Here is a 12,563-nt window from a genome sequence, read left to right as displayed (position 1 = left end):
CGCTTTTTTTTGTTTATAGCGCAAAAAATAAAAATCGCACAGGTGATCAAATACCACCAAAAGAAAGCTTGGGAAAAAAAAGACGTAAATTTTGTTTGGGTACAGCGTCACACGACTGCGCAATTGTCCATTAAAGTAATGCAGTGCCGAATCGCAAAATATTGCCTGGTCAGGAATGGGGTAAAATCTTCCGGTCTTAAAGCGGTTAAAAATACGCTCATTGAGAATTTTTTTGTCAAAGACATGTAGCTAAATACATTTTGGCCTAAATATATGACAAAAATTGAATATATTGGATATTTTTTAACTGTCAAAGTAGAAAAATATTGTTATTTTTTTTTAAATTGTCGCTTTTTTTTATTAATATCCCAAAAAATGAAAAGCGCAGAGGTGATCAAATACCACCAAAAGAAAGCTCTGTTTGTGAGAAAAAAAGGACGTAAATTTCGTTTGGGTACGGCGTTGCATGACCGCGCAATTGTCAGTTAAATTTGCACAGTACTGAATCGCAAAAAAGTGGCCTGGACATAAAGCAGGAAAATCCTCCGGTGGTAAAGTGGTTAAGGGGGGCAAATCCTTCCGGTCCAGAAGGGGTTAATTCAGCAGCACGGCTAGGAGGTTGCACAACTCCAACCTTGTTTCCGTATAACTACTTGAATCCAAGACATTTTACAGGTTCGGAGCATTGCAAATGGTTAAAAAAACCCATCTTTAACCACTTTGCCACTGCTCACTAGAGCTCTACTGCGGCAAAGTGGCTCGTTATCGTCTGGCGACGTAGACCTACGTCACCAGACACTCCCCTTTTTCGGCGGCGCGCGCGCCGCCGGAGGCTTTCTCCTGCTGCATTCAGTCACAGCGGGAGTCGGGCCAGGGGAGGAGCGGCGGCGATCGCCGCCGCTCTTCCCCGATCGTCGGGGAATCGAATCTGGAGATCCGCCCGCTTGTGTAAACAAAGCGGGCGGATCTCCTAAGTGACAGGCAGGGTCAGATTGCAGGGTTCAGCATAGCTGAACCTGCGATCTGTCCCTGTGTCACTCAGTCCCCTCCCCCCACACACGTTAGTAAGCACCAGGCAAACATTAACCCCTCCCTCTCCAATAAAGTTAACCCCTTCCCTGCCAGTGTCATTTTTACAGTAACAGTGCATATGTATAGCACTGATTACTATAGTAATGTCACTTGTACCCCCAAAAGTGTCAAAAATGTCAGTCAAGGGTCTGATCTGTCCGCCGCAATGTCGCAGTCCCGCAAAAAAAAAATCGCAGATCGCCACCATTACTCGTTAAAAAAAAAAAACACCAAAAATGACAGAAATCTTTCCCTTAGTTAGTAAACGCAATAACTTTTGCGCAAACCAATCAAAATACGCTTATTGTGATTTCTTTTACCAAACATAGGTAGCAGAAAACAAATTGGCCAAAAATTTTTAAAAATTTTGATTTTTACATTTTTTTTGGGGGGAATTTCATATAAAAAAATGTTAAAAATATTGTTCTTTTTTCAAAATTTACGCTCTTTTTTTGTTTATAGCGCAAAAAGTAAAAATCGCACAGGTGATCAAATACCACCAAAAGAAAGCTCTGTTTGTGGGAAAAAAAGGACATACATTTCGTTTGGGTATGGCGTCTTACGACTGCGCAATTGTCAGTTAAAGTCACACAGCGCCGAATCGCAAAAAGTGGCCTGGACGTAAGACAGCAAAATCCTCCGGTGGTAACGTGGTTAAAAAGCATTTTTGTTTTCACTGTGTTGTGAATGTCTCCCCTCCTTCAAACTACTTCCTTTAACTGTCACGTGAAAGAACAGAAAGTGAATGCAAATTATTTTCTGCCGCTGAAGTCCTAGCACCGAAAATAGAAAAAAAAAAAACACAGAGAAAGAGAAAACATTTACACAAAATATCAATATTAATAACTATCAGCAATGGATATTCGACAGTTGAAGGACAACATCAGGAACTTCAGCCTGGATGATGGAGATCTGGGCAATCAGGGATATGAGAGGGTCCTTCTACAGCTGTTTGGCTACACTGGCCATGGAAAATCGTCCTTCATCAATTCCTGTAAGTACGTCCTGGAAGATGGCGAGGAGTTCAAAGAACACGCCGAAGCTCGGGAAACCCCAGACGGATTGACCATGATAAGAAATGCCTATCCGCTCACCAATCTGATCACCATGGTAGACAACAGAGGCTACGGCAAAATGAATAATTTTGAAAGAGCTGAAGTGTATGCCCAGCTGGGTGAGTAACATTCAGAGATCCCTAAAAGCTATAGGACTGGTAAGCTAGCTAAACAAAAAAAATCTTAAAATAAAAATACAGTATCTCACAAAAGTAAGTGTACTGCAGGCATTGGGGAGTAGGGATGATCGAACGGTTCGGGTCGACCATCGGTTCAACCTGAACATTGACTGTTCGAAATTCGTCGGAATTCCGAACTTTTTGCGGTAAAAGTTCGGAATTCGGCCACCAGAACCGCCCAAAATGCAATGGGACAGGAACTGGGCTTTAAAAGCCCGTGATTGGACCAGAAACATCAGTAAAAGCGATTGGAGTGACTAGGGGGTCCAGAGGCCAATCAGGAGTGAATACGTCCCCCATACGCCCCCCAGTATATAAGATAGCCCCGCCAAATCTCTAGCACTGTATTACAGAGGCTGTGGAATAGAGTGGAAGCATTTCTGTTACTCCTGCTGCTCCAGTGTCATTTTGCAATTATTAGTGTGAGGAAAGGGATATGCAGTGTAGTTAGGGTACTATATACCATTACAGTTAGTTTTAATAATCTAGTTTCTGTAGGGAATGTGTCAGGGTGACCGTAGTTTAGGGTGAACTGACTCTGCTATGCCAGGGTGACCAAACTCTTCCATGTCAGGGTAACCGCCAGAAAAAAAAGATAATTTTTCTTAGAATTTCAGTAGCGCAGGGATGGGGCTCCGCTCCTTTCACACCAATATGTGTGTATGTGTATACATATATGTGTGTGTGTATATATACTCCTATACAGAAGTTCAGATGTCATGCCTGTCTCCAAAGATGCCCAAAAAATGCCCAATAAATGCCTGAAACAAAAAAGGCCCAGGTGTGAAAGAAGTGGAACCCCATCCCTAGAAGTGGAACCCCATCCCTGCGCTACTAAAAATTCTAAGAAAAATTATCTTTTTTTTTTTCTGGTTCTGGACATGCTACAGAGCTGAAACTTCACAGGTACACTTTTTAGACCCCCCAAACACTAAATCCAAAGAAATCTCATTTTTTTTTTCCAATAATTTTTTCAATAATTGGCTCTCTATCAAAAACGACAATTTTTAAGAACTTTTTTTTGCTTGATTCATAGTCCCTGGGGCATGACCCAGAACCCTAGGCACTTTTTAGGGGCATTTATTGGATTTTAGGGCTTCAAAATTGTGTTTTTTGATTACAGAAGTTTGGGTCCCATTGATTTCAATGGGGTTCTGGAATCCGAACCGAACTTTCGGGAAGTTCGGGTGTTCTGGTCGAACCAAACTTTTCAAAAGTTCGATCATCCCTACTGGGGAGCTATAGTTCATTGAGGGAACCATGAATACCAACATGTACTGTGACATACTGAAGCAGAGCATGATCCCCTCCCTTCAGAGACTGGGCCGCAGAGCAATATTCCAACATGATAACGACACCAAACAATGGCGGCTGGTGCATTGGGGGCGCAGGGGCGCCGCCCCCCCCCATCCATGCGTCCGGCCCCCTAATCTACATGCAGGGCACCGGACGCATGGATTCCAATGGGGCTTTTTATATTTTTATACATTTATATTTATATAGGCTAAAAAAAAAGGTGGGCTCGGGGCGCAGAACACTGTGCCCCGAGCCCACCCAGTTGTGTGACAATAGTGAATGTAAATTCGCTATTGTCACATGGATTCTCCTCCTGGCCAATCAGAAAGCAGGTCCTGAGACCTGTTTTCTGATTGGCCGAAAGGAGAAGCCATGCCAAGCATGGAGGAGGAGGGAGGAGATGCAGAAGACTGAGAGGGGGAAGAAACCGATACCGCCGTCTGCTGCTGCACACGTCCAGGCAGGGTGAGAGAGCCATGGGGGGGTCCTGGGAGGTGTATGGTGCGCGGCCTTCTGTGGTCCTGGAGTCCTGGGGGGGCATGGTTCCGGGGGGGGGAGGTGTATGGTGTGGTCTGTCTGCCACGCCTCCCCCGGCCCATGGAGCACCAGCTGCCACTGACCCCAAACACACCTCCAAGATGACCACTGCCTTGCTAAAGAAACTGAGGGTAAAGGTGATGGACTGGCCAAGCATGTCTCCAGACCTAAACCCTACTGAGCATCTGTGGGGCATCCTCAAACTGAAGGTGGAGGAGCGCAAGATCTCTAACATCCACCAGCTCAGTGATGTCATCATGGAGGAGTGGAAGAGGACTCCAGTGGCAACCTGTGAAGCTCTGGTGAACTCCATGCCCAAGAGGGTTAAGGCAGTGCTGGAAAATAATGGTGGCCACACAAAATATTGACACTTTGGGCCCAATGTGGACATTGTCACTTAGGGGTGTACTCACTTTTGTTGCCAGCAGTTTAGACATTAATGGCTGTGTGAAAATGTTGTAGGTTTGCGGCGCTCTGAAAAAATATATAAAATATATACAATGGGAGCAAAGAGAGGAAGTCCAGGAACCAACAAAAGTCTCTGCTCACCCGGCGCTAAAAAGCCCTAAAACTCAGATGAATAAATAAATACAATTGCATTGAATATAAGCTGCTGCTATAAAAGTGAATAACATCAATAAGATGCATAAAAGATCAAAAAAAAACAAAAGGCTCATAGACTCCTTCACACACTAGCAGCGCTGAGGTCCATGAGTGAACATGAATCAATACATCATCTTGATCAATGAATGAAAAGAAAGTCCAGACATGCAGTCCCAAAAGGAAGTTGGCTGAGAGTGTGTATCCTTGCAGAGAGCCCAAAAAGGAACCTTCACCACACCGCTATGTGCACCCTTAAGTGGGAACACTTACCAGATCAAATCTGCAAATGTGCCAAACAAGCAAGTAGGATTGCCATACTATCCTTCAATCTCCCCAATAGGTTTCAAAGGGACCGCCGTCAGATGACAGATGGAACGTCTCACCAGCATATGGACCATTCACATAGGGAGTAGTAATAAAGAAGCAACATAGCGTAATCCAGTATAAATAGGTACGCTTTTATTCCCAAAACAATCCCCTTCAACAGTTGCACTTACAGGAAAGCAAAATTCATATCAACCTTATTGCATGAGAGCCGCCAGTCCTACCGCTAACATCCGTCTTGTGTGCCCGGAGCCAGGTACAAGACGGATGTTAGCGGTAGGACTGGCGGCTCTCATGCAATAAGGTTGATATGAATTTTGCTTTCCTGAAGGGGATTGTTTTGGGAATAAAAGCGTACCTATTTATACTGGATTACGCTATGTTGCTTCTTTATTACTACTCCCTATGTGAATGGTCCATATGCTGGTGAGACGTTCCATCTGTCATCTGACGGCGGTCCCTTTGAAACCTATTGGGGAGATTGAAGGATAGTATGGCAATCCTACTTGCTTGTTTGGCACATTTGCAGATTTGATCTGGTAAGTGTTCCCACTTAAGGGTGCACATAGCGGTGTGGTGAAGGTTCCTTTTTGGGCTCTCTGCAAGGATACACACTCTCAGCCAACTTCCTTTTGGGACTGCATGTCTGGACTTTCTTTTCATTCATTGATCAAGATGATGTATTGATTCATGTTCACTCATGGACCTCAGCGCTTCTAGTGTGTGAAGGAGTCTATGAGCCTTTTGTTTTTTTTTGATCTTTTATGCACCTTATTGATATAAAATATATACACAAGGAACTTGGTGGCGGTCTTTAACTAGAAACTCTATTGGTGTTTTAACATACTACACTATATACAGTAAAACCTTGGATTGCGAGCATAATTTGTTCCGGAAACATGCTTGTAATCCAAAGCACTCTTATATCAAAGCAAATTTCCCCATAAGAAATAATGGAAACTCAGATGATTCGTTCCACAAGTCCTTCGGTTTATAGTCTATATACAAATATTATAGCAATGTGATAGGTTGTGTAACCATAAAATGTCCATCCACAATATGCAGCCTTCCCAAGGGGATTAGAAGCAAAATCTAGCAGAGCTACAGAATATAAGAGAGAAGAGAGGCGCCTCTAAGTGTGGCAATATGGTTACATTTAATGAAGGTTCAACATTTAGCAACTCACATGGTTGATGATTAAAATAGGCACATCTAAGTATGCAGGCATCTGGGGTAAAGCTGTCCACATAGACCAGGGGTACTGAATTAAAATTCATGGAGGTCCGCTTAGTAAAATCTTTTTCCAGCGGAGGTCCGAATCATGTTTGTGATTTGATTCAGATCCTTTACATTACAGCACCCTCTCCTAGGCGTTCCCATCTCTGCAGCTGGGGAATGCAGGTGAAATTGCACATGTTCCCGGCCCACAGAGGAACACGCCACACTTCAGCACAGCTTGGTGCTGCGCAATTTAAAAAAAGGGCCAGGGACTTGTTTTCCTGCATTTCTCATGGGTAGTGCAGCCCATTAAAATGAATGGGCTGACCTACCTGTGACACTGAGCCCCATATCACAATCCCATCCTTGCATCCGTTCCACATTGTCCACTGCACATCACAGTTCCCTCCCCCCTTTGTGTTATCATACCCCCTTAACATCAACACCCTTCTTATCCCCTCATTACAGTACCCAACTCCCCTACATTACTATCCTCAGCCCCCCATCACAGTACTCAGCCTACCAAATACAGTACTCAGCTCCCCCACATTGTCCTCAGCTCCCCATTAACGTATTCAGTTCCCCCCCCCCCCCTGACATTATAGTACTCAGCCTTAACCCCCATTCCCCCCACATCAAAGTCCTCAGCCCCCCACACATATCACAGTCCTCAGCCCCCCACACATATCACAGTCCTCAGCCCCCCATACACATTAGAGTACATAGCCCCCATACACATTAAATTACATAGCCCCCATACACATTAGAGTACATAGCCCCCATACACATTAAATTACATAGCCCCCATACACATTAGAGTACATAGCCCCCATACACATTAGAGTACATAGCCCCCATACACATTAGAGTACATAGCCCCCATACACATTAGAGTACATAGCCCCCATACACATTAGAGTACATAGCCCCCATACACATTAGAGTACATAGCCCCCATACACATTAGAGTACATAGCCCCCATACACATTAGAGTACATAGCCCCCATACACATTAGAGTACTCTTCTTTGCTGTACTCAGTGTCTCTCCCCCTTACTACATTATGTCTCCCCTACCTTACACAGCCAGGAGAAATCGAGGCATAGCAGGTCTGGAGGAAGGAAGCTGCAAGATGGTGATTGGTTGCTTAGACTGCCATTCATCTTGGCAACCAATCACTGACTGTTCACCTCGGGCAGTTCCCGCCCTCCCTACAGAACTCACGCTGTCGGCCCTGCAAGTCTGCAAAGAAATCACAGCTGAAAGGAGAGCAGGCTGATAAATGGCATGACAGCTGCGGTCCGGGAGGGGGAAGGATGGGGGGCCGGGAACGGACCGCGGGCCGCCATTTAGTGATGCCTGACATAGACCATCTTCTGAACCACCGGCTCTCACCACTGTCACTCTGCAATCGTGACCGGGAAGAATAGCCTGCAGTAGAGTGATCTGAAAGTGAGACTTTGAATCACTTGTGGAGATGGCGGTGCAGAGGATGGTCTATGTGGACAGCTTTACCCCAGATGCCTGCATACTTAGATGTCCCTGTTTTAATCATCAACCATGTGAGTTGCTAAATATTGAACCTTCATTAAATGTAACCATATTTCTACACTTTAGAGGCGCCTCTTTTCTTTTTTATACATGACGCTACTTGTATATCAAGACATCGCTTGTATATCAAGTCAAAATTTATTTAAAAAATGTGCTTGTCTTGCAAAGCGCTCTCAAACCAAGTTACTCTCAAACCAAGGTTTTACTGTACACCTCTTTTTTCCATTTCGGAGTTCATGTTTTCAGCTGTTGAGGCCTGATTCCTTTGGAAGTGGCTATCCGAAGTGAAGTTTTTTATACATAACAACGTACCTTCCCCATTTTTGTCTGGTAAGCAGCCTGTGTGACCACCATTGTTGGATGAATTCCATGGGATTCTGGTGACGGTCTTTCAACTGTAATCATTATCTATATATATATATATACTTTTCTGGTGAGCGGCCCTCTTTTATCATTCATTGAGGAGTTTTTTCAGCTCTTGGTGGGGGGTTCTTGCTCCTAATCTAAAAGTTAGGATATGCTGCACCATGAGATGTTTTCTTGTTTATTTGCATATTTCCTGCGATCTACATTGATTTGATCGAGCCAAACTGGAGTAGCAAGTCAAGCTGGAATAACGAGATCCTACACCGGCTCTACTTACCGATAGGTCTATTTTATCCCTTCATCTGGTAAGCAGATTGGATTGTCCTTATCATTTTACAAAGACTATTTTCAGAGCGCCGCAAACCTACAACATTTTCATATTAGATCTGAGTCGTCTTAATCAGAATTTGCTGGCAGCCACCCGCTTTTGGACTTTTTAGTATTTATTCTTGTGCGCGGATTCTCTTTTATATTATTAATGGCTGTGTGTTGAGTTATTTTGAGGGGACAGTAAATTTACACTGTTATACAAGCTGTACACTCACTACTTTACATTGTAGCAAAGTCTCATTTCTTCAGTGTTGTCACATGAAAAGATAGAATAAAATATTTACAAAAATGTGAGGGGTGTACTTACTTTTGTGAGATACTGTAGATGATGCCCACTCTGTAGCTCATATCTGACCACACAAATGTTACAATCTGATTGTGGAATCTATTTTAGATCTCCCAACAGCTATGCAGTGCAAGGGTCTGTCTGATTGGATACACATTGGTTGGACAGATTAGGTTTGGTAAATTTAGGGTTTATTACACAGACATTGTATGGCCAGATTAGAACATGTATGGTGACCATTAAACGATTAGTCCACCCTCATTGGACACCGAGTGTTGTTGTATTTGCTGAAATTAGTCACCTCGTTCTTCACATCCTGTTTTTGTGAATGTTTACTCAACTTCTCCTATGGGAAGTGAGGATTGTCAACGTGTATGCTCCTGATATGTGACGCAGTTCGACCCGCGCATTAATGTGGCAGTCCCCTCATGGCGACTTTGTGGGCACAATTTTTGCCCAGTTGCCATAGTTGGGGAGAGCCACAGGTGACTTCTGCAGTCAAGTTGCGGGGTCAGGGCTGTGCTGCCCCCACCTGGTCAAGACTTTTTCATTAAAGCAAAAAAAAAAAAATATTAGTCCACCCTAAATCTAAATTCTCTGCATGTATAGACCTCCATGATCTAACATTAACCAATCTAGCCCCTTAGTGGCGGCTGGTGCTCCATGGGCCAGGAGGGGGGGTGGCGGCAGATGGACCACACCATACCCCCCCGCACCACACCCAGCCCACACACCATACCCCCCCGCACCACACCCAGCCCACACACCATACCCCCCTGCACCACACCCAGCCCACATACCATACCCCCCACCACACCCAGCCCACACACCATACCCCCCCGCACCACACCCAGCCCACACACCATACCCCCCCCGCACCACACCCAGCCCACACACCATACCCCCCCGCACCACACCCAGCCCACACACCATACCCCCCCCCGCACCACACCCAGCCCACACACCATACCCCCCCGCACCACACCCAGCCCACACACCATACCCCCCCCCGCACCACACCCAGCCCACACACCATACCCCCCTGCACCACACCCAGCCCACATACCATACCCCCCACCACACCCAGCCCACACACCATACCCCCCCGCACCACACCCAGCCCGCACACCATACACCATACCTCCCCCCCCGCACCACACCCAGCCCACACACCATACCCCCCCGGATCACACCCAGCCCACACACCATACACTATACCCCCCCCGCACCACACCCAGCCCACACACCATACCCCCCTGCACCACACCCAGCCCACATACCATACCCCCCACCACACCCAGCCCACACACCATACCCCCCCGCACCACACCCAGCCCACACACCATACACCATACCCCCCCCCCCCCCCGCACCACACCCAGCCCACACACCATACCCCCCCGGATCACACCCAGCCCACACACCATACACTATACCCCCCCCCCGCACCACACCCAGCCCGCACACCATACCCTCCGGACCACACCCAGCCCGCACACCATACCCCCCCTGGACCACACCCAGCCCGCACACCATACCCTCCCGGACCACACCCAGCCCACACACCATACCCCCCTGGACCACACCCAGCCCACACACCATACCCCCCTGGACCACACCCAGCACGCACACCATACCCCTCCCGTCACCGACTCACTCACCCTGAACATGTGGAGGGCAGGCAGCGGCGGCGGCTTCTCCTCAGTCTCCTGCGTCTCCTCCCGTCGGTTCGCGCAGGAGGGCCTGCAGGAGTATAACTGCGATGGGTGGTCGGGAAGTGGTTAAATGTAACCATATTGTTACACTTAAGAGGCGCCTCGCTTCTCTTTTATACTCTGAATTTTGGCTTCTAATCCCCTTGTGGAGGCGCCATTTGTGGATGGACATTTTATGGTTACACAGCCTATCACATTGCTAGAATCTTTTTATATAGACTATAAACTGAAGGATTTATGAATAAATAGTTGTGGAGCGAATAATCTGAGTTTCCATTATTTCTTATGGGGAAATTTGCTTTGATATAAGAGTGCTTTGGATTACAAGCATGCTTCCGGAACCAACTATGCTGATAATCCAAGGTTTTACTGTATACTGATTTCTTCCTTACAAGGCTAGATAGGTTAGTGTTAGATCATGAATGTCTATAGATGCAGGGATTTTGGTGTCAGGGTGGGTCAAAATCTGAACAGATATTCTTTCGAAAATCAGAAGGTTTGTTTAGTGATCCAATGGTGTCACCATTGATTTCGAAATTCACCCAAACAAGCCTTAAATTTCACCTAATGTTGCTCATGTTAGTTTGCAGGAACACAGGATCCATGCCTTCCCTACTGACAGAACGGCAATCTGCCTCTGTTCTGGATGATTGGCGGGTGGCGGCGGACATTGAATTTATGGTACCCGCTGATCGATCAGCTCCCGCTGTAGATAATTACAGATGTAGCGGGCTGCCAGCGGCACGCATGCATGCCCCTAACCCGGAAGTGTCAGATCACTTACTAGTTACGTCATCCAGCGCAGTCGGTCAAAGGATAGTGCTCTTCAAATATCCTATGGTGCTTCCGGACCGCCCGCTGCCTTTTTTACTGCGGCAGTGCAGCTCTCCTGCGGAACCGAGGTAGACATACGTCGGTCACACGCCTACCGCCCTCACTCGGCAGCGGGGATTCCGATGCACGGGTCAGGCAGCTCCAATTGCCGCCGGGCACCCACGATTGCTCCCCGCTGAGAGAGAAGAACGGTCGGCTGTTGTAAACACATCTGACCGTTCTTCTCCCTGGAATGATCACAGAGCTTCTGTGATCCTTCTATATAGGAACACAGGTCTCTATGATCATTTCACAAGCCACGCCCCCCCCAGTTAGAATCACTCCCCTAGGCTCACATTTAACCCATTGATCACCCATAATATTAACCCCTTCCCTGCCAGTGTCATTATTACAGTAACAGTGCATATTTTTAGCACTGATTACTGTAGTAATGTCACTGGTCCCCCCAAAAGTGTCAAAAATGTCAGTCAGGGGTCCGATCTGTCCGCCGCAATGTCGCAGTCCCACAAAAAATCGAAGATCGCTGCCATTACATGTAAAAAAAAAATAATAAAAAAATAAGACAAATCTTTCCCGTAGTTTGAAGACGCAATAAATTTTGCGCAAACCAATCAAAATACACTTATCGCAATTTTTTTTTTTTTTTACCAAAAATATGTAGCAGAAAACAAATTGGCCTAAAATGTTAAATTTTGATTTTTAATTATTTATTTTTTTTTTTTTTGGGAATGTTCTATAGCAGAATGTGAAAAATATTGTTTTGTTTTTTTTTTTTTTCAGAATTGTCGCTTTTTTTTTGTTTATAGCGCAAAAAATAAAAATAGCACAGGTGATCAAATACCACCATAAGAAAGCTCTGTTTGTGGGGAAAAAAAGGACATCAATTTTATTAAGGTACAGCGTCGCACGACCGCGCAACTGTCTGTTAAAGTAACACAGTGCCGAATTGCAAAATCGGTCCTGGTCATTAAGGGGGGTAAATCCTTCCGGTCCAGAAGTGGTTAATATAATATATATTCTTCTAGCTTTTTTATTTTATTTTCCTTATTTATATCCTTTTTTATGTTCTTATTTTTATGGAATATATTTATTGGATGATACACACATATACAGGGCTGCCGCTAGAAATCCCGGGGCCCCGTACAGCCTACCCGACGACCCCCCCAACCCCCGGCAAATATATCAAAATTATATTATC

General features: G+C 45.6%; 1 protein-coding gene across 1 annotated transcript in view; it reads left to right on the top strand.

Moving 5' to 3' along the window:
* Window positions 1-1,926: 1,926 nt before the first annotated feature.
* The window catches only part of LOC309558406 (uncharacterized protein), a gene marked incomplete at both ends in the record, with an annotated part of 107,411 nt that continues 96,774 nt past the window's right edge, over window positions 1,927-12,563 (top strand). Inside the window, one exon of the mRNA XM_082261480.1 lies at window positions 1,927-2,245. Coding sequence (XP_082117606.1) covers window positions 1,927-2,245 — 319 coding nt within the window. The remainder of the gene's footprint in view (window positions 2,246-12,563) is intronic.

The sequence above is a fragment of the Pelophylax lessonae genome, assembly GCF_965119305.1.
Source record: "Pelophylax lessonae genome assembly, chromosome: 6".
In the NCBI taxonomy this organism is placed as follows: domain Eukaryota; kingdom Metazoa; phylum Chordata; class Amphibia; order Anura; family Ranidae; genus Pelophylax; species Pelophylax lessonae.
Note: the sequence above shows the minus strand (reverse complement) of the source record. Positions and strands in the feature narration are given on the sequence as shown.